The sequence below is a fragment of the Prionailurus bengalensis genome, chromosome D2 (genome assembly GCF_016509475.1).
Source record: "Prionailurus bengalensis isolate Pbe53 chromosome D2, Fcat_Pben_1.1_paternal_pri, whole genome shotgun sequence".
Taxonomy (NCBI): domain Eukaryota; kingdom Metazoa; phylum Chordata; class Mammalia; order Carnivora; family Felidae; genus Prionailurus; species Prionailurus bengalensis.
Window position 1 is genome coordinate 56,983,218 of NC_057351.1, and position 21,327 is coordinate 57,004,544.

The 21,327-nt window shown below is 49.9% G+C and overlaps 1 protein-coding gene across 6 annotated transcripts in view; it reads right to left on the bottom strand.

The window, feature by feature from the left end:
- Positions 1 to 4,035: 4,035 nt before the first annotated feature.
- PYROXD2 (pyridine nucleotide-disulphide oxidoreductase domain 2) overlaps positions 4,036 to 21,327 on the bottom strand; it is a 28,134-nt gene continuing 10,842 nt past the window's right edge. Inside the window, exons 5-17 of one of the 6 annotated variants that reach the window (XM_043597214.1) lie at positions 17,763 to 17,918; positions 15,464 to 15,617; positions 14,570 to 14,631; positions 14,376 to 14,473; positions 12,435 to 12,576; positions 11,895 to 12,029; positions 10,542 to 10,614; positions 10,367 to 10,378; positions 10,123 to 10,279; positions 7,517 to 7,671; positions 6,697 to 6,803; positions 5,088 to 5,208; positions 4,036 to 4,316 (exon numbers count right to left, since the gene is read on the bottom strand). In XM_043597214.1, coding sequence (XP_043453149.1) covers positions 4,246 to 4,316; positions 5,088 to 5,208; positions 6,697 to 6,803; positions 7,517 to 7,671; positions 10,123 to 10,279; positions 10,367 to 10,378; positions 10,542 to 10,614; positions 11,895 to 12,029; positions 12,435 to 12,576; positions 14,376 to 14,473; positions 14,570 to 14,631; positions 15,464 to 15,617; positions 17,763 to 17,918 — 1,443 coding nt within the window. In that variant the 3' untranslated portion in view covers positions 4,036 to 4,245. Of the gene's footprint in view, positions 4,317 to 5,087; positions 5,209 to 5,290; positions 5,425 to 5,563; positions 5,671 to 6,696; positions 6,804 to 7,212; positions 7,430 to 7,516; positions 7,672 to 10,122; positions 10,280 to 10,366; positions 10,379 to 10,541; positions 10,615 to 11,894; positions 12,030 to 12,434; positions 12,577 to 14,375; positions 14,474 to 14,569; positions 14,632 to 15,463; positions 15,618 to 17,762; positions 17,919 to 21,327 lie in introns of those variants that run through there. The other 5 variants (XR_006299822.1, XR_006299823.1, XM_043597215.1 and 2 more) reach the window with 5 other exon arrangements.

Consider the following 21,327-nt stretch of genomic DNA (forward strand, 5'->3'; position numbering starts at 1 on the left):
GTATTAGGGATACCATCACATGCAATTATTATGACTCTTTTAACTAATTCTCTATTTTGGGACATATAAGCTGTTTCTGATATTTTGCCATTGCAAGTAACACTGCGTGAATGTGCTTACGCCTAAACCCTTATGGGCATCTCTGATACCTTCCTTAAGGTAGGTGACAAGAGGTTGAATAACCCACCAAATGGGTTGACTTCCAGATGCTCGTTTTTGAATCCAATTATCAAATATAAATTTATGCTGCTGCCAACAATTTATGAGAGTGTCTTCTCTGCCCACACTAGTAATTTTCTATTACAATAATTTTTCTCAATTTTATAGGTAAAACATGAGAGTTTAGTTTTTTTTTTTAATTTTTTTCAACGTTTTTATTTATTTTTGGGACAGAGAGAGACAGAGCATGAATGGGGGAGGGGCAGAGTGAGAGGGAGACACAGAATTGGAAACAGGCTCCAGGCTCTGAGCCATCAGCCCAGAGCCTGACGCGGGGCTCGAACTCCCAGACCACGAGATCGTGACCTGGCTGAAGTCGGACGCTTAACCGACTGCGCCACCCAGGCGCCCCTGAGAGTTTAGTTTTAATTGCATTTCATTGATTCCTGGTGAGGTTAAATATTTTTCAGATTTGCTGTCCATTTGAGTTTCTTCTCATTTGCATTTCATGTTCCTTTTTATTTCACATTACCCCACCGCCCACAGAATGCTGCCCTATGCTCCGACAAGTCTCGTCTCTGCTTTTACCATGGAGGTAAGTAATATCTGCATCCCACGGAAAACCCAGCATCGTCCAATGCTTTGCAGACAGAACATGTGTGAGAAAAATGCACATTCACTAGGCCCGCAGGTGGCTTGGCCAGCCACATCTGTCATCTCTCCGACGAGGACGCCTGAATTCCTCCCAGAGCTATAAACCTCACTTCTCACCCGGACTCCGGACACCATCACCCAGGGGCCGTGAGAGCAGGAGGGGCTGGCATGTTACCTAATGACTTAACCAGGTGAGGTTCACATGCACTTCGGGTTTTTACACGATTGTGCCTCAGAGGAAGTGCTCCCTACTGCTCTGGGGAAACGGGCAACTGTAAATCAGGTAACGATATGGCACTGACTTATTTATCCTTGTAAGAGTTTTACATTCTGAAGTCAACAAGGGGCCCATCGCCAGATCCACGGCCAATTTGCAGTCATCACTTAGGGGAAGCTTGATCCCCCTTGCTCAGCCGGAGGGCATGCTGGGGGCTTGTAGGAGCCAAGGTTACCTGTAGTGCCGAGCCAGATCAATCGATCCTGTATCTTGGTCTGGGCCAAATGTTATCTTCCACAGACACAAGGCAGAGATGGGAAGTCACTAAACGGTGGGGAACTTTCCCTCTTTGTGCTAAGATGCTCTTTCTCTCCTTTCCATTTGTCCCCTGAGTTCCTTCTCCTTGAGGGAATGTTTGCCTGGACAGCAGCTGCACCCTGAGAGACGTGATGGTGAGTCATTCAAGTAGAAGTAGACATGGTAAAAGAGTATGTGCTAAAAGACATGAATAGATACTCTCCAAAGAAGACATCCAGGTGGCCAACTGACCCATGAAAAAATGCTCAACGTCATTCATCATCAGGGAAATACAAATCAAAACCACCATGAGATACCCCCTTACACCTGTCAGAATGGCTAATATTAACAACTCAGGCAACAACAGATGTCGGCGAGGATGTGGAGAGAGAGGAACCCTTTTGCACTGCTGGTGGGAATGCAAACTGGTGCAGCCACTCTGGAAAACAGTATGCAGGTTCCTCAAAAAACTAAAAATAGAACTACCCTATGACCCAGCAATTGCATTACTAGGTACTTATCCAAGGGATACAGGTGTGCTGTTTCGAAGGGACACATGCACCCTAATGTTTATAGCAGCACTATCAACAATAGCCAAAGTATGGAAAGAGCCCAAGTGTCCATTGACGGATAAATGGATAAAGAAGATGTGGTTTATATATACAATGGAGTATTACTCGGCAATCAAAAAGAATGAAATCTTGCCATCTGCAACTACGTGGATGGAACTGGAGGGTATTAAGCTAAGTGAAATTAGTCCGAGAAAGACAAATATCATATGACTTCACTCATATGAGGACTTTAAGAGACAAAACAGATGAACATAGAGAAGGGAAGCAAAAAGAATATAAAAGCAGGGAGGGGGGTGAAACATAAGAGACTCTTAAATATGGAGAATAAACAGAGGCTTACTGGAGGGGTTGTGGGAGGGGGGATGGGCTAAATGGGCAAGGGGCATTGAGGAATCTACTCCTGAAATCATTGTTGCACTATATGCTAACTAATTTGGATGCAAATTAAAAAAAAAAAAAAAAGAGTATGTGCTAGCTAGCAATCAAGGCCAAAGCTGAACCCAATGTTCCATAATAAATTATGGTATATCCTTAAATGAGAATATTAGGCAGCTATTAAAAATAAAGTTTTCAGATAATTTTTATGGCTGAAAAGTGTTCATGATGTGAATTAAAAGGAAATAAAAATGGGGCACCTGGGTGGCTCAGTCAGTTAAGCGTCTAACTCTTGATTTCAGCTCAGGGCATGATCTTGTGGTTCGTGGGTTCGAGCCCCGCATCAGGCTCTGCACTGACAGCATGCAGCCTGCTTGGGATTCTGTTTCCCTCTCTGTGCCCCTCCCCTGCTTGCTCTCTATCTCTCTATCTCAAAAATAAATAAACATCAAAAAACATTTTAAGAAAATAAAGATGTAAAACCCACATATTGAATGCAGAATATGACCCCTATTATCTAAAAGACTATGTGGAAATACCGTAAATTTTTTTTTTACATTTATTTACTTTTGAGAGACTGAGAGACAGAGCACAAGTGGGGGAGGGGCAGAGACAGAATAAGACACAGAATCTGAAGCAGGTTCCAGACCCTGAGCTGTCAGTGCAGAGCCCCATGTGGGGCCCGAGCTCACAAACCATGAGATCATGACCTGAGCCCATGTCTGACACTTAACCGACTGAGCCACCCAGGCACCCCAAGAAAATACTGTAAATGGTAATGGCGATTGTCTCTGCAGGTAAGATTATTTTTGAGTTTTATGTTCTTACTGTATTTTTGAAATTTCCTACATTCCTACAAGCTTTTGTGACTTCTGTTCACCAAAAAATAAAAAACAAAACAATACCCCAATCATTGGTATTTTGAAACACCAAGCTGGACGTGATGTGCCCCAGGCCTCTGGGGATTTGGCAGGTTCCTATTTGTTATTCAGTTCTGCTCTCCTCATGCCCGCAGTTGGGAAGGGGCCGGTGTGCTGAGACCAGGTGAGAGGTAAACAAGGCAGCTGACTTTGCAGAAAATGAAGACGTGGTCTCACCAGAGATTTCAGCCAGCACTTGCCCTCAGCCCCACACGTTCCTTCTTCCTCACTTCCTTCCTTTTCTACCTCCCTCCCTTTCTTCCAAATGTTTTCCCCTGGGAAAAACATTTTTTGGGCCCTGGGATGAAGCACGTGGGGTTGAGGGCAAGTAAGAAACGGAAATCTCAGAACCCAGACCAGAATCAAATTTTCAACAAGCTCAGAAGTTCAGTTTGTCAACGCCGAACAGGGCGCCGTACTTAGTTTGGCGGCCGTTCTTGTGCGAAAAGCCCAGTGGACCCGAAGATCACTCTGCTCTGTCCTGGTCACACTGCTTCCAGCAGGCTGTTTTCAGTTCTAGGTGCTAGGTTAAACAAAGAACATTGAAGAGACGCCCTTCCTCAGAACACAAAGATGACAATAGGACCTTCATGGATAATATTAGCAGCTGGACCATCACCGTGCCCTGAATGTGTATGGTGTGTGCCAGATACTGGACTAAAGTATGACCTATTGTCCTACCTGATCTTTAGAGCCAGTCCTTTACAGATGAAAAATCTGAGTTGAGCGAGATTAAGTAATGAGGTGGTTATATCTATATCTATCTATATTTGTGTCTATATCTCTGCATCTACTAAAACATACAAAATATATAGTAATGTATAGAAAAGACACAAACCACTTATCTAAAACATTGTTTTTAATAACACAAAACTGGTTCACTCATGAAGACATGGGTACCAGGTTAACAAGTATCAAATGTAACCTGTACGTTTCTCCTAAAATAGTGCCTTGAGCATGAGGGCAGCTGCCGTATCCTGGGAAACTGACCCAATGGGGACTTAAAATTTCAAGGGTAGATTCTTTGTCCTGGGTCAGAGTCGGTTCAGGGTCACATGCTCTTGAGGTCTCTGAAGACGACATGGGCTGCATTGCGTCCCGCGGCTCCCATGACGCCTCCTCCTGGAAGGGAGTCTCCCGTGAACCTAAGCGGTGCTCACGACCGTCCCCAGGGAGCAGGTAGGGCCAGAGCTCGTGGGGAAGCCAGCAAGGAAGCAGAACATGGGCACCTGCAGGGTGGTGCTGGGGACGTGAGCATCAGAACTGGGACGACTATTAAGACAGATTCTGGGCTCGCCTCCAGGCTTCCTGCTCAGAACTCTGGGCAGGGGGCCCAGTGCACAGTCCAAGCACCTGCCCCCTCAGTCTGGAAAGCCAACGCGCTGGATGGAGACCCTCCGGGCGTGAAACTAAAGCGTCAGACTAAAGGTTCAAGGGGCAAGGGGTGGAAGCTCAGACCTCTCTGGGGCGTGTCCACAGGGGATGGCAGCCCTGGCAAGGTCAGCGAGGCTTGGAATGGACGCAGGCAAGAATTTTTAAATTAAGAAACGTAATGTTACCAATTCCCGCTGGTCTGACATCTGGAGGGGGAATTCAGGGACACGGGTCTTCCACAACCAAAGTTGGCATTTGGAGAGCGGCCTCTGGGGCAAATTTTTAAACCTCGTTTGGAGGAGGTGGGAGCTACCCCGAGGGTGTGGCTAGCTGGCAGAGTCCCCTCCTCCCACCTGTTTCCTGTGCACTGAGAATCCCCAATATGGGGGATGGCCTGTTCTCATGGGAGTTCCTTGCTCCCCTCCATCTCTCCTTGCCCCCTTTCTCCCCCGTCAGCAAGCTTCTGCCGTCCAGCCAGCCCCCACAGCCCGCACAGGGAAGAGGGCCCGTGTCACTCACCAGGGTGGGCACCGCTGCCACAGAGATACAGGCCCCGGAGAGGACAGCGGTAGCTGGAGTGCAGGGGCACGGGGCGGGCGAAGTAGAGCTGGTCCAGGGTCATGGCACAGTGGAATATGTTCTGCGGGAGGCAGGGCCACAGTCATTGACATAGGAGTGTTATGGTCTTTCCGGCCTTTGCAGGTTTCTTCCCCTCCCCGTCTCCAAGGAAGGTTCTTTTCCTTCCGGCATGTTTTCTTGGAAAGGGGAGGGGAGAGAGAGGACAGTTGCATGTCCTTGGGCTGGGGATAGAGTTTTCCAGAGGCATTTTTCAGGAGGAAAGAAAGGTGAGGAGCACCTTCAGAGTGTGAGAGGGAAAGAAGAGGGAGATGTTAAGTGTTTGCCGAGGACTACAAATCCTCTTCAGTCTGTTTGAAAAATGGAGGATTTGACCTATTTTGGCAGCCGGCTCATGTTTCCTTGGCCAAGACACCCACCTGAGCCTGGGTCCCAGGGGTCCAAGCCCCAGCAGAGTCACAGTGGATGGCAGACAGGGACAGGGTACTCAGGCTTGGTCCTGCTCCCCTGGCTGGGGTCTGAGCAGCTGGGAAGGTGTGGGGGCAGGGGGAGCAAGGGGAAGGGGAAGGTCAGACTTGCAGGGCGGGTCTGGACAAGAAGATCACACCTGCTGGACGTCCCTCCAGCTAACCACGTCAGCATGTCCCAAGCTGGGCTCCTCCTCCCCTACCCCCAAGTCTGCTCTCTTCCACCTTCCCCACCTCGGTGGGCGACATCACCTTCCCCGCCTGGGCCTCCAGGTGGACCTTCACGTCACCTCCACCCTGACCACATTACACTGAGACTTCTCAGTTCAGCCTGCCCTATGCCTCCCATATCCATCCACTCTGTTCCCTTCCCACCGTCTGGCCTCCTGCACTCTAGATCTGGACCAGCGCTGTCCAATAAAAACATAACATGAGCCACATATGCAATTTTTATATTCTAGGAGCCACATTAAAGTTTAAAAAGAAAATGGTGAAATGAAAGTCAATAATATATTTTATTTGACCTAACAGAGCCAAAACATTATCACTTCAACATGTGACCAATACAAATATTATTAATGAGATGTGTTCCATTTTTTTTGTCCTAAGCCTTTGCAGGCTGGTGGGTGTTTTATGTGTACAGCCCGCCTCAGTTTGGCCTCACCCACTGAAACCACCAAGAGCCACGTGAAGTTGGTGGCTGCAGTATGGACCTGGCCTCCTAACTGGTCCCTTTGCCTCCAGTCTCAACAAGGCTTTGATAAATCAGAGAGGAAAGTCCAAGGACCTGCTACCTTAAGAGGGGAGCTCCCTCTGAAGAAAGCCAGATGGGAGAGGTGGCCATGGATGTCCAGACAGGGGACATCCTGGTGACCTTCTCAGCAGGCACTGCCTCTCCTGTCTGATATTACTCCTCCCCACTCCCTAGGTCTGACCACTTCTCTGTCCCCTCTCCACCGTGGTCTCTGCACTGTCCTCCCTTCTCGATATGGGCTGGGTGTGGAGAGACAAGATAAAACCAAGTGGGCAGGCCAGGGAGTGGGGGTGCAGGGAGAAGAATGTGATGAGGGATGCCTTATACTCACCCCTCCAGGAAGCCCAAAAATTCTCTCCAGATCAGGCGGTGTGAGGATGTCCCTGCCCACCACGGAGCCCTTGAAGCCAGGGGCGTAGGCCTCGATGCAGTCAAACACTGATTACAGAACAGCAGAGAAACGAGATGGTGTGAGCAGGAAGAAGAGGAGACGCCATGATTGTACAACTTGGCAAATGTATGAAAATTCATTAAACTACACACTTAAAATGGGTCTATTTTTATCATATGCAAATTACATCTCAATAAGCAAAAAATTACATAAACAGTCCATGGGCAAGTAAATAATTCATTACAAAGGCCTCTGGGTTCACCCCACTTTCCCACCTGCTCATCCCACCCCTAAACACAAAGTTACTTGTCTCCCATGTATTTGCAAAGCTTTCTTCACCTCCTTGCTCTGCTCAAGTTGTTTCTTCGCTTGGAATGCCCATTGCTGCCTGGCCAACTCCCATTCTTCCTTTAAAACCCAGCTCAAATGTCTCTTCCTTATCTCTCTGGCACATACCTTCCTTCTTCGACTCACAGAGTAAGTTGTATTGTAAGACTGGTTTCTCTATTCATCCCCCCAAATCCCGACTGGACTGTGAGTAACGTTAAGGACAGGAATCGTGTCTTTCAGGCTTTCTTAGCCCAGTGCCAGACCCTAGCAGGCACTCCTTGTGTTGATTTGGGTTCCCTTGGGTTCTCCTCTCCCTTTGGGGCAGGACCTGGCATTGTTAATCCTGAATGCGCAGATAGGAGGAGGGGGGTCCATTGGGGCTGCACGGCCACCAGTCACTCTGGAGACAGGATGGTCTGGCCCTCTTTACCTTTGTCTGCATAAGCGTTTCTCTCCTGCTCATCCCACACCTTGCCTCCAGCCAGCGTGTAGGGAGTGTACTGTGTGAAGAGCGAGACAACATGGCAGCCGGGGGGAGCCAGGGTAGAGTCCAGCGAGGAAGGGATGCAGAGCTCAATCATAGGCCTGCCACATGGGGGAGGAGAGAGGGTCAGGGGCAAAGAACAGCAGCTGCCCTGAAGGAAGGGCTGGGAGCTTCTCTGAGGTGCCAGGGACATAACGAAGGAAGGCCCGGGGTAACCTGGTGCCAAGGTCACTGTCTCTTCGAGACTGTGGTGGTTGCTTGCCTGCACGGGTTCCGTGTCCCCCAGGACAGTCCAGAATGCTCCAGAGGAGCTCCCAGTCCCTCACCAGCCTCCCCACCCCCCGCCCCAGGGCCTCTGGTTCCCTTTAGCCTCCCTCCCCAATGGGTGCCTGTCCCCACCTTCCTCCACTACAGCCTGGGCTCTGCCAGGCCTCTCAGGTCTCCAGGGCCCAGCGGGCAGCACAAACAAATGAGGGAAGGGGCCAGGCCTACGGCAGCAGATGCTCAGGTAGCCGGACTTCATCCCCGTCACCTTTCCCTGAGCAGGCTGGGGAAATCAGAGCGTCCGGGGCTGCGGCCAGCAGACAGAACCCTGAGCGGTTTCCCACCCCCTCCCCTGCTAACAATGCCCCATCTCCTTGGGGCACGTTTTCCCTCTAATCTCCACATCTGACCACCTTCAGGCCACGTGAAATGGCCTTTTCCCTGCATCCCTCATTTACAATGTGTCTTCTGAACCTGGATGTCCAGTAGGCAGCTCCAGAGTAACCTGTCCAAACCCGAATGCCTAAAGCCTGCTCCTCCCCCGCCAGACACACCAGATTCCCCTTCTTCGTAAAGACAAACACCATCTTTTAGTGGCTCCTCTTTCTTGCTCACACCTGACTTTTGTCCAACAGCAGATGCTGCCAGCTTCACCTTCAAATACCCAGTATCTGGCTACTTCTTTTGCTGTTGTTGTTTTTAAAAATGTTTTTAATGTTTTATTAATTTTTGAGAGAGAGACAGAGCATGAGTGGGGGAGGGGCAGAGAAAGAGGGAGACACAGAATCCGAACCAGGCTCCAGGCTCTGAGCTGTCAGCACAGAGCCCGATGCAGGGCTCAAACTCACGAACCATAAGATCATGACTTGAGCCGAAGTTGGACACTTAACCGACTGAGCCACCCAGGTACCCCTATCTGGCTACTTCTTGTCACTTCCACCACCCCTACCCTGGTCTGGGCCACAGTCCTCTGTCTCTTGGATTCTGCAATAGTAACCAATTGCAACAGATGCCTTTTTTTCTCCAAACAGTGGCCAGAGGGGTCTTTCCAAAATGTAAGTCAGGCTCTGCACAAACTTTCCTGGAGTAAAAGCCAGGAGTAGCTTCCAGGGCCCAGCAGGATACAGCAGCCATAGCTCTGGGACCACCCCCAACCCCCTTCACTCCCAGGTTCTCTTCCTCTGGCCTCTCTGGTCACATCCCTGTGCCTGCAACACACCACTCCATTCCTGCCCCAGGGCCTTTGCACCTGACTTGCCCTCTACCTGAGTGTTTTCCCTCAGATATTGATAAGATTTTTATTCTCAATTCTTTGGGTCTCTGGTGCCATGCTATCAGAGATGCCTTTCTTTCCTGACCTTCTTATAAAGGCTAGCAAATCCTCCCTTCCTCTGACCTATTTTTCTCCATATTATCAGTGCATGTTTGTTGATTGTCTTGTCTTCCACAACAGAAGGTCAGTGACCTGAGGGCAGAGGCCATGTTGACTTTGCTTGCTGCTCTGTGCCCAGGTTCCTGGACTAAGCCTGTTAACAGAGTAGGGGCTCCAAAATATTTATGAATGAATAAATGGGCATTGCCTTTTACCCATCTCTCAGGGCACTTGTCCTCTTTACCTCATGCTATAAATATTTATGTGCCTGCCTTACGATAAGCTCTGTGTCCGTTTCATGCCCCTGCCTGACCTCCAATTCCCCCAACCTGTACTCAACAGAGTCCCGCCCAGAAAAGGTTTTCAACAGGCTTTGGTGGAAGTTGACAGTATGGAGAGATACTTGCTCCTGTAAGGTCCCTGCCTGTTCCCAGAAGGATGGAGAGACAGCTGGGATGGGAGGTAGGAAATGCTTTTTAGAAGTTTTCTATGAAAGCATCTTATCAGAGACAAGAGAATATGGAGCAGGGGAATCGGGTGAGTGTGTGCCCATTGATGGGGCTGCCAAATCAGAGAAACCCCTTCTCTCCCAGAAAGCATTTTCTGCAATTCTTCTCCAAGGCCAGTGCTGTTTTCTCTGCAGTCCTTTGCTCTCCTGCTAATACGTGACACTTGGCTGAACCATGTCCTACTCTTTACTCCTTACCTGCCCTGGCCCACAGGCTTCTTGTCTAGATGTACTTCTTATCCTTGGACTTACGTATGGGTTTAGGCAGATTCTGAGACACTGTGAATGTTTAACACCAGGAGGAAGAGGCAATCCTTGCCATGTCTAGACAGACCCCTCACCCACCCCTCACCTGGCCCATGCGTGTAAGATTGTAACAGGGGACACCAAAGCCCAGCGGCCACCCACCTGTGGGAAGGCAGGCCATCCATGGCATCTTCAAAGGCCCGGTGGAGGAGGAGGGTGTCTTCACAGTTCAGGTGGATGGAGCACTGGTGATGGGGCAGTGGCTGGCCCCCGGGAGCATTGGGGGCCGCCAGGAAGTCAGGCAGCCTGTCGACAGCCACTGATGGACCAAAGAGGAGGCTGAGGGCCCAAAGGCCCATGTCCTCAGACCCCAGGATCCTCCTTTTCTACCCATCACCCTGCTCACCCAAGTGATGGACTGGAAAGAAAAAGTATGAAAGAGTGTTTCACCTTCAAACTAGGGGGCAGGCTGGAGGGCAGAGAATAGAGGTGATGATGTAGGCCAGTTCTTCCCAGACTTGGAAATTTCTCACTCAGGTAATGTCAAAAGAGACAGCTCTGCAGTCTGGTGTGCCTCTTACCATTGATCTTGGTAACAGGTGACTGGGTGTCTAGTCGGGAGATCCTGTCCACGAACTCCTCAGGAAGCCATTCCTGGAAGAAGGTTCCATGAAAACGCCTGAGGATGGCTGAGGCCCCAAGGGGCTGCCTTTTTCCTTTGCTCAGGATGGTCCCTCAACCTCTACTGCCAGAAATCCTCTCCATCCTTCAGAGCTCAGCCAAAGTACCTCCTCTGTGAAGTCAGCCTGGATCCCCTCCAGCTTAACACTAACCACTTCTTCCTTTGAGCTCTGCCAGAGCAATGTATATGGCCCACACCAGCTCCTGCTTTGGATACGGCCAGTGGGCTACAGGCCCCTTTTCTCCTCTGGTCTCCAAGCTCTTGTAAATCTTGGTTATTTCAGAATTGTCTTGACAAGATGCTTTTGAACAGATGTTTGTTGAATTTTCTTAGTGGAATTACTCAGAAAAAGTGGTATCTTGTCCCCCCCCCCCCGGCCAGGTAGTCCCAAGAATGGTTGGGACCTCCATACTCATATACATATTATCATATCTTCTGGTGACAGGGAAGGTGTGATCAACTGCAAAAATTTTCCCCAATCCTCACCCCTCCCTAGATGCACACACCTCTGTAACATCCTCCCACTGCGATTCTGCGCTTGTGACAAGTTCATGTTAGGAAGTAGGATGCAAACAGAAGCCTGAAAAGCACCTGCCTGAATGAGTTTGCTCACTTTTGTCCTCTGCCAGACCCTGAGAACATGCCTGGACTTACATTGGAGGATGAAGGACACATGGAGCAGAGCTAGTCAACCTGGTCATTCCAGCGGAAATCGTCCTGGATTAGCCCCAGCCAGCCAACCTGGGCACATGAGCGAAGCCAGCCAAGGTGAACAGGACCCACTAGTTGACCCACAGCTGATGGAAGGTGCATGAGCAAGCCCAGATCGGCTGAACTCAGCCAAGTTCAACTGAATTCTCTAGTTCTGTGTGCTAAATCAGTATTCTTAATATATGCCCACAAGCTGAGCATCCATATGGCCATAGATAATTGACACAGATGCTGGAATTAGCATTGGCTAGAGGGGGAATCAGGGTAGTAGGGTAACTCTGGATTAAAAGTCAGACCCGGGTTCTAGCTCCGGCTCTGCCAATCACCAGCTGCATGGCCTAGGTCATCTCATTCCTTCGGACCTTCCTTCCCACCCATGAGGCTTCTTCCCTGTTTGCTACCTGCCTGTTGGGTAAGGAAGAGATGGCTTCCCCCAGTGCAGATACCTGGCACTTACATCTCCCATCCTCATGCAGTCCTGGCTCCCTTGACCAACACCCCCCATGTTGGCGGACAGCTTGCCTCCACCCTCAGGCCTTACCTGTGGTGTCAGCTTCAGGAAGGTGACCTGTGGAGATGCGTTGGACAGCACCACCTTACTCCTCACCTCCGAGCCGTCTTGCAGCACCACTCCTTGGACGCGCCCTTCGCTGCTCACCTGCACTTTGGCCACTGCCTAGAGCCCACCAGAGTGAGGCCCCAGAAACCCCCCAGGAAGAAAAATACAGTTGGATCTTGGAGGATTTCCATTGTCTGTGCTGCTCTGGGGCACTGCCAGCTTCCTCAGCCTGAAGCCACCCTGCTGGGCTCTGCAGCAAAGTGGTGAAGACTTAGCCCACTCACTCTAATGGAAAGGCTCAGCCCAAATGGGGTTAGGGGCCAGAAAATTCAAAGGAGGTGGTCCGAAGAACAGGGGCCTGGTTGACAGCTGCCCAGCCATTAACAGGCTACATAAATTCAGCCCCTTGATTCCAAACCCCACGTTGTGCCTCAGTTAAAGGAGGGACCTTCTGAATTTGACATTTGGTTCTATACTGAGATCCTTGCAAATAATCAGGGTAAGGGGTAGGGGGACATTCACCTTTTCAGTGAAGACACTTGCTCCATGTGCAGTGGCTGAGCTGGTGATGGCATCAGAGAGGGCACCCATGCCACCCTGGACATAGCCCCAGGCCCCTTGCATCCCCTCGAGGCCCCCCATCACGTGATGTAGCAGCACATACCTGAGGACAGACCACTGGGATCAGTGGTTGGAGGTGGGATTTAATCCCAGAGCTTAGATGCAAATAGACCTTTCTTTCTGGTGCCATTAGCCTCTCCCTCCCCCTGTGCTGCCTTTCCCAACAACCTTTGAATGGGCACTGCCTCCATGCCATCAGGTGCCATCAACCCTGCCTCCCAAAGAACTTTCCAGTTCTTGCTCCCTGGGGCCTCTTCCCTGATCCAGGCCTCTCCTCTCATCCCTAAAGTGCTGCACTGATATTCTTCTAGTTGGACCACTTTCTCCCACCCTTTCTTTCCTGCAGGCTTGGAGTCCAATCTCAAAACCTAGCTGAGTCCTGTCACTTCTCTCCTTTGATGCCTTCACTGGCTTGGTGTTGCTCTCAGGGTCATTGCCAGTCTCTGAAAATGACCTCCAGGGCTCCAGCCTCCTCCCTCACCATGCTCCCTGTTGCAGTCCACACTCCTGCCAAAGCAAACCCCCGCATCATCTGTGCTCAGCCCCCAGTGTCTGCACATGCTGTTCTGGCAGGTTCAAGGCCCCTTCCTCCCTCGTGTTTGTTTACCTAATTCCTTCTGTCCTGAGAGTCTCAGATTAAACATGCCTTCCTCCTGGAGACCTTCTCTGACCCTGGACAGCATTGTTTCCCTGCTTTACCCCCATCCTAACCCTCACAGAACTCCGGTATCATCATCTGCTCTGTGTCTACCTCTCCTATTAGGATTTCAGCTCCATTCACTACCTGGCCCCAGGTCCTGGCACAGGGAAGTGCTCCATCAATATTGACTGAAAGAATTAATGAAGAAACAAATTACTTAAAGGCACACTTCATAAACTGGGCAGTAGCTAGGCCTCCTGGAGACCTACAGAGAAAAGGACAGAAGGCACCAGCTGGAACATCCAAATTGGCTGGTGGATCACAGAGTTGGCCAAAGTATGGCAACCGCTGCCAACCGCCTTCTTCCATGGCCCTGGGGAATTCAGAGCTGGCTTAATGTGTGTTGAAAAACCACTTCCAAGGGTGGTTCTCATCTTTTGAGAGAAAAGCCATGTTGACAGCTTCTAGCTGCATCTTGTGATACACCAGAAATGGCCCAACACTTGGCAGTATCCTCTATCCCAAGACACATACACGCACACGCACACGCACACATACAAACACACACACACACACACCCCACACACCCTCCGTTCCTGCTCCTACAAGTGGCCATTAACTCATCTTCACTGTGTCTGCCTGCCCCCTCTTGGATCAGGCTGTCAACACAGCCCCCACCTATAGCGTTCCACCCTCACCAAGGTGTGTGTGTGTGTGTGTGTGTGTGTGTGTGCGTGCGCGCGTGTGTGTCTTGGAACCCAGGGAAAGGAACTTTGTGTGTGTGGGGGAGGGCTCATGGGACTTTGTGGGAGGAGAAGAGATAAAAAGAGGAGAGAGAGAAAAGAAGGAGGAAGTGGGGGAGGAGGAGGAGAGTGGGAAGTTGTTCATGTTGAGATATAACAGTGGGAGAGAGGCTTTTCTCGCTGAAACAGTAAGGAGTAGTGGCTAAGAAGGAGGATTTTGGAGGGTCAGACAACGTGGGCTGGAAATCAGTTCTGTAACCACTAGCTGTGTGACTTCAGGCAAGACCTGCCCCTTCTCTGAGCCACGGCTCTCAGATGTTGCTCTGAGGGTTAGATGGGAGCTTGGCTTCGTGCCCGGCTCACCCAGAGAGCTCGGTGAGTGGTAATAGCAGCTGTTAGCACTTGTGGGGGATTCACTCTGCTCTCGCTGCGCCCCTTACCACCACACCCCACACTCACCCACTCCCCGGAGTGTGGGGACTTGTCATGGCTCCGATCACAGCATCCGTTGCCAGAGTGGCTTTTAGAGGCTCGGACTCAAACCACTGATCCAGCACCTAGGACAGCAAAATGTCAGGGAGAAGGGCATAGGGACCTGGGGAGGACAGTCCCCCTCAATGTGGGGTCCAGCCTGAGGCTGGGGAGCCCCTCACCTTTGTAATTGGAGCTGTGAGGACCTGGTAATACTGGGGCAGCTGGGCTCCCAGCACGCGACCTAAAAGAGAAGACCCATAACACATAGGCTGAGATAGGCAAGAAAGAGTCAGTCCAATCCGTGATATCTCTGCTCCTACCTCTTTATCTGTAAAATGGGAGTAATATTTCATATCCCAGGAGCTACTGTGAGGACTGAGTGACATATGTAAAGCATTTGCAAGTTCATAGGCACTTAATACATTTTAGCTATTAGAATTATTTTTGGAAAAATGTTAACTTGTACCTTATTCCCTTACTCCGAACTCTGTAAGGCCCATACCCTGGGAGGCAGCCAACTTGGCCAGGCCATTGCTCTCAGGCTGATTCACACTACGCCGGAGGCTCACGGAGCAGGAGGGCTCTGAGGACACGGATCGTGATCTTTAGCTGTTGTAGCCCCAGTGCCTAGCTTAGTGTCTGGCACACAGCACTTGCTTAATACATTTCGTCGCATGAAGCTTCTTGGACTGGTCATCTGAGAGGCAGTGTCTACTTCTGGCATTTGTGATAGATTCTACTGGCTCTGATCAGTCCTTCACTCCTCCCCGAATCCACACACTTTGTCCATGCAACTCTGCAGCGTCTCCCGCTGGAAATCTTTCCAGTTGCACTCCGCCTTTCCTTGGGGTCACCCTTCAAAATGAACTATTTGCATATAAGCCTTTTCTCAGGCTCTGTTTCTAGGGCGGGCTGGGCGAAAACCTTCTCCCCAGAGTACTCGGACAGCCCCTATTAATTGGTGGCAGGTGGCAGGCCGAAGAAGGTTCAGGCTTTGGTCCAATCATCAGGAAAATGGGCTCGAGTCCCCAAAGGTCACTCATCATACCCAGATGCCTGCACTTTGGACTTACCTGCCTGCAGCAGGGGTTTGAGGGTGGAGAGCGACTTGAGCCTTTGCAGCAGGGAACCCCTCTGGAAGGCCTCCGCGTCCACCGGCGCTGCATCCAGCAGAGGGTCTATGGCTAATGCCAACCGATTCATGAATGCCTCATATTTGGGGAAGGCCTGGAACAGAGAGCCCTGAGTCAAGGCCCCATTGCTTAGAATCCCACAAGGACATTGCCCCACTGCTCTGCCCTCCATGCCGCCCCCATGTGGCCTGCTGCTCCTAGCCAGGCCTCCATGACTCCTCAGGCAAATTACTCCCAGTTCTGGGTCTGTGAGCTGATGTCAGCACTAGGGGAGGTCGGAGAAATCCTGAGCAGTACATGAGCCAGTAGGGTGGTGGCAGGGACAAGGAGTTATGCTGGCCAAGACCAGTTGTCAGCCACAGAAAACTGGCAAGTATCCTAGGATGTGGTTTCTGTGATAAACCGTGAAACCACTTTAAAGTTTCTCTTCTCAGTCCTGTCTTCCCGTGTATTACTGGTAAAAGATCCCTTCCCCTGTATTCCAGCATGATGACTATTGTTTCCTGGCCTGCAAATCCCCTCCATCCTCTTGTCCTATGCAGAAACAGAAGCCTACTCCCCATCGCCCCACAAGCCCCCCGAGCCAAGTCCATTTCTCTCTTTCTCTTTTTCTTTTCAGAATCCATTGCAACAGAGTGGTTAGGACACCCACCTTTCCTTCACTGGGTGGGTGACAGGAGCTGGGATGGAGGCCTCTGCCACCAGGGCCCTGTCTCAATCCTCAGCCCTCACCTTTTAATTTTTTGGTTCATCTATACTCATGAATATATCCATGGAATTTTAATAAGGTTACAGAAGGAAAAGTTCTGTGTGGAAGCACATTTGAGAAGTCTTGATAAAAATGACCTTAGCAGCCTTCTCTACAGTAGGCCTTTAATGTGACAACATGAAAAGATAAAACCGGAATTCGGTTTCCTTACTTTCCACCCCGGGATGTGGCCTCTGCCTCCTGTTCCTGTGGTCACTAGCACGCAAGGCCTCAGCCACTGTCCTATAGGCCTGGGGACGTGGCCTTGTCCTGAATCCTCTCTGGTGCATCTGAGATGGTCAGGGTTTAGAGGAGAGGGTGGAGGCAGGCGTCCCCAACCCGCTGCACAAAAGAGAAGCACTTTGAAAAAGCAAGCTCCCCAGGTGATTCTGCTCATTGGCCAGGCTTAGAAACCACTGGCTGAAGAGAGATTCTGTGTGTCTGCAGTTCTCTTGGTTTTACTCAACAATAGAGTACAAAAAGCAACACACATGGATTGTATTAACCTAGGTTCTCCTTATTGTCCTCACTGAGACATGAGTTAATACTATGCCTCAGCTTGTGTCTACAAAAATATGTCCATTTAAAGAATCTATATCTGCAACACCAGTCACACCAGGCCCATAAGATCATTCAATGACTCAAGGGGCACCTGGGTGGCTTAGTCAGTTAAGCATCTGACCTCAGCTCAGGTCATGATCTCACCGTTTGTGAGTTCGAGCCCTGCATTGGGATCTGTGTTCACAGCTCAGAGCCAGGAGCCTGCTTCGGATTCTGTCTCTCCCTCTCTCTCTGCCCCTCCCCTCCTCTCTCTCTCAACAGTAAATAAACATTAAAAAAAAAAGATTATTCAATGACTCATATACATGAAGGTACCCAACAAATTCCTTATAATGCAATCCCAAGGGAAAGCTATGCATTCTCCATCAGACCTAAGTCCTTCCTTCCAGCAGACCGGCATGCCATCCTGGACAATTTCTTGCCTTGGGCTGCCTGGGGATTAATGCCAGATCGAATGAATATTACAAATCTCTTGTCCTAAATTCCTGATCCAATTCATTCTATCCATAATTGTCTCTGATCCTCCCTTCATTCCTCTTTTTTGGCTTTCATGGACTTAATATTGATAACCACCTGGAGTTCTGGTTGTAAGCAGGAAAGATGGAAAGCACCGTCATAGAAGTACATACCGGTGGATTCCCTTTTGAAATTCAGCCAGCAGAGACCACCTGAACAGTGGCCTCATAGTTTGAGGGTCTCCGGTCTCCACCGGCCTTATTCACTGTCTTCCATTCCCTTCTCTCTGAAGGGCTCGGATCAGAGGCTACCACAGACCGGAGCCCTCCTAGGGCAGGTGGGGTGGCCTGTCCCAGCCCTCGTGGCCTTTGGACGACATGCTCTAGGATGACTCCGACCAGGCCCAATTCCTTTCAGGAGCCACCTCCAGGCTGGCAAGGGAGGAGGAGACCCGTTGCCAGTCCCTTTCCCTACCTGCGCATCTCTCCGCGAGAACTGGGCAATCTGCTTCTGGTTTTCCGCCATGTCTGTGCCCAGAAGAAGGGACCTGGGGACCTTGTTCCCTGTGCCCTCTTCCAGCATTGGGGTGAAGGAGTAGGGGTTCCGAAGATGAAGCCTCAGCCCGTGTTTCTGCAGGACACACATAGCAAAGCAACATTTTAAGGGATCTGTGGCCTCTGCCCTTGACCCTTCTCTGATTGGGTTTGCAACAATTTAGGTCTCGGCAAACAGTTGCCCGAGGCACGTGGCACTGGTTCTTACATTTTCTAATGTAAGTGCATAAAAAGCGTGCTTGCCCAGGCACTCTTTGGCAGGCCACGCCATACCACAACATGTCATACCACACCATGCCACACTACACCACACCATCCCACACCACACTATACCACGCCACACCAAGCTACCCTGTGCCAAGGACTGTACTAAGGTTTACAATGATCACCTCCCAACAACTCTAAGTACATTGTCCTCATTTTACGAATACAACAACAGAGGCACAGGGCAGTGACATAACTTGTCCAAGGTCACCTTGGGAGGTGGATCTGGGTTTCAAAACCACATCTCTGTGACTCCAAAGCTCTGACTCTCAGCACTAGTCTATAACTGCCCCCACTTCAGAAATAAATAATTAAAATTTAGAAAGACACAATAAAGCAATGGTTATGTGAAAATCCATACTTATGAGGTAGATAAATTATTCACATCAAAAAATTTTATTTACTTTGCAGACTCATTTACTCCAGGGTCACTTTAAATGGAAGTTCCCTTGATGCATTTAAAATATGATTTGACTTACAAATATTTGACTGGCAAACAGAACTTTCCAAGAGCACATCTACTTCTTCAATGGAGGTACAGATAAAACACAATGGGCCTGAGCTGGCCCCACAAATAAGACTTACTATTCCAACTAAAGACTTGTTTTTTTCTGAAACCACTTTATTGAGTTACGAGTGACATACCAAAAGCTGTACGTATTTAATGTGTTTAACCTGATGAATTTGGCACCTAGAGACTTCTTTCCCAGATCCTTGGCCAGCTCCCTCTCCTCTCCGACTGCATTGTTCACATGTCACCTGAGCAGCAAGGCCTCCCTTACCAGCCCAGCACTTTCTGCCCCCTCGTCTTGCTTTATTTGTCTTTGAAGCACTTACTGCCCCCTGGCTAATTGCATACTTAGTTACCCAGTCTCCCCCAAGTGGAATTTCAGCTCTATGAGCTCAAGGACATAGTTTCTTTTCTCAGTGCTATATCCTTAGCACCTAGATATAGTGTAATCAATACGTATTCTGTTGACTGAATAAATGAATGCCATGTTGCAGACCAGGTACATGTCCAGAGACAGAAACAAGATCTGTGAGTAGAAGTTCTGGAAAACACAAGGAAACCAAAAAAGCCCTCTCCAACAATTACAGCTGACATTTCCCTAAGCCAGAGATATTCCAGATGGTGGGATCGCCATGGGGAGAGCATTCTGTGGAGGTGAGTCCAAAGGTTTGGTAGGGTGTTTGGGCTGGAAGACCTCCAGAGTCCTTTCTAACACCAACATGGGGAAATGTATTTGATCCAAGCTGGAGAAAATTTCAGGTTGGTTTCTCTCAGGTTAGTCTTTCTCACCCAGGAAGTATCCTTAGTTTCTCCTTTTCCTTTCCCCTCGTCCCAACAGTCACCAAGTCTCACTGGCCGAGTCTCCAGAAGTTGTCTACTTCTCTCCATCTCCACTGCCCCTCAGCCCAAGCCACCATCTTGTGAACTACCGCAGCCACCGCCTCACCCATCTCCTTGAGACCACAGCCGCTTCTACCACATTCCACACCACCCAGCAGGTGGACTGACCTTTCATTAAGTCATAAACTCCATCCCTCCACTTCTTCTGCCCATGGCACTCAGAATAAAATGCAGTCCCTCCTTCACAGCCTACAAGGCCCTATGTCAACTGATCCGGACCCCCTCTCCCACACCCTCAGCTGCCCCTCTGCCATCACAGTCTACTTTCTTCTGCCTTGGGCCTGTCTACTTCCCTCTGACTGGAACATTCTCTGCTCAGGTGACCACAAGGCTGGTGACTTCTTAGCATCCGCATGTCAGTTCAAATGTCACCTCCTCAGGGAAGTTTTCCTGGTTGCCAGTCCAGGCTGGACTTCTGGTCCTTCACTACCATATTGTCTTGTTTTCCTTTCTTTAGGCAACACCTACCTCTACTTGAAGTTCCCTTCCTAAGGCAGAAGCCTTGCTGCCCCCATTCACCGCAGTGTCCCCAAGGGCTTCTCCCAGTGCGTGACACAGGGAAGGGGCTCAGAAACGTTTACTGAATGAATGAATCAATAACCCACCCCAGATAAGGGACCCAAGAGTTATTTCAAGTAGAACTAATTGAATATGATTTTTTTTTTTTGGTCCGAGTCAGGACTTTCTCATCAATTGAACCTTTGCCATTCTTGATGGCTTTAATTATGTGGTGTCAGAATCAGAAGAGGGATGTTGAATCACCATTAGATTGGTTCAGATCGTGCAGTTCTCTTATAAAAACAAAGCCCTTCTTCTGATTTCCCCACAAGTGTTCTCAGCATGCATAGCATCCTGGGTGGAAATCGCTAGGAAGGGACAAGGTGTATATGAGGGACCAGAGGTAAGGGAGATTCAAAGGGTGTGGTTCCGGGCCCCAGCATAGTCCTGCAGAATCAGCCCTCAAATCAAGGTCCCCCAGGGTCCCATCAGTTTCCCACATTGTTCTGACAGACCTGAAAGTTTGAGAGCCTTGCATCAGGTTTCCAGGGAGCAAAGTGGGAGCACACTGATCTGGTTAAGACCCGGAAGAACAGAGAGGAAGGGGAGGGAGGACAAGGGGTTGCCACTTGAATGAGGTCAAGGCTGGCCCAGGAAGAGCAGGATAAGGCAGCCCCTGGCTGATGCGGGAGAAAAGACCCCCAGGGCAGAACTCTGCCCTCCCAGCCTGGATTCCACTGCTTAATGTGGGGTGGCTATCAAAGCAAACCAGGATAGTGGATAGACCCGGGAGGTGATCCAATCTGATGTTCTTGTTGACAGCTGGGGAAACTAAGATCCAGAACGCAGGCCCCATTGAGGCCCCGAGTGGGTGGGGTAAACCACCCTCTGGCTCAAGGATGGAAGAGACGCAGTGGCACGAAAGGCTAGCCTCACACTTTAGGTGAGGGCTTAGTCTAACCGGGGACAGGCCTGTAGTGGCCAGGTCTGATAGGCAGTGGCCGGCCCGGGTCCCCGGGTCGGCTGCCTTATCTTTCTGCGGCCTCAGTTTTCTCAGAAGCTACATGGGAGTTATAGTGCTAGCTGACAATTATTGAGTACTAACCATGCCCCAGGCACTGCACTAATGATGAGCGAACCTATTAAAATCACCACAATAGCCTCACCATGTAGGTACTATCACCATCCCCACCTTACAGATGAGAAAGACGGGGCGCTGGGAGGCAGCTGATAAAACCACCAAGCAGGGATTCAAAACTGTTAGGTCCCAGGGTGTGTAAGCTCAGCCCTGTCCTCTGCCCAGGTCCCACCT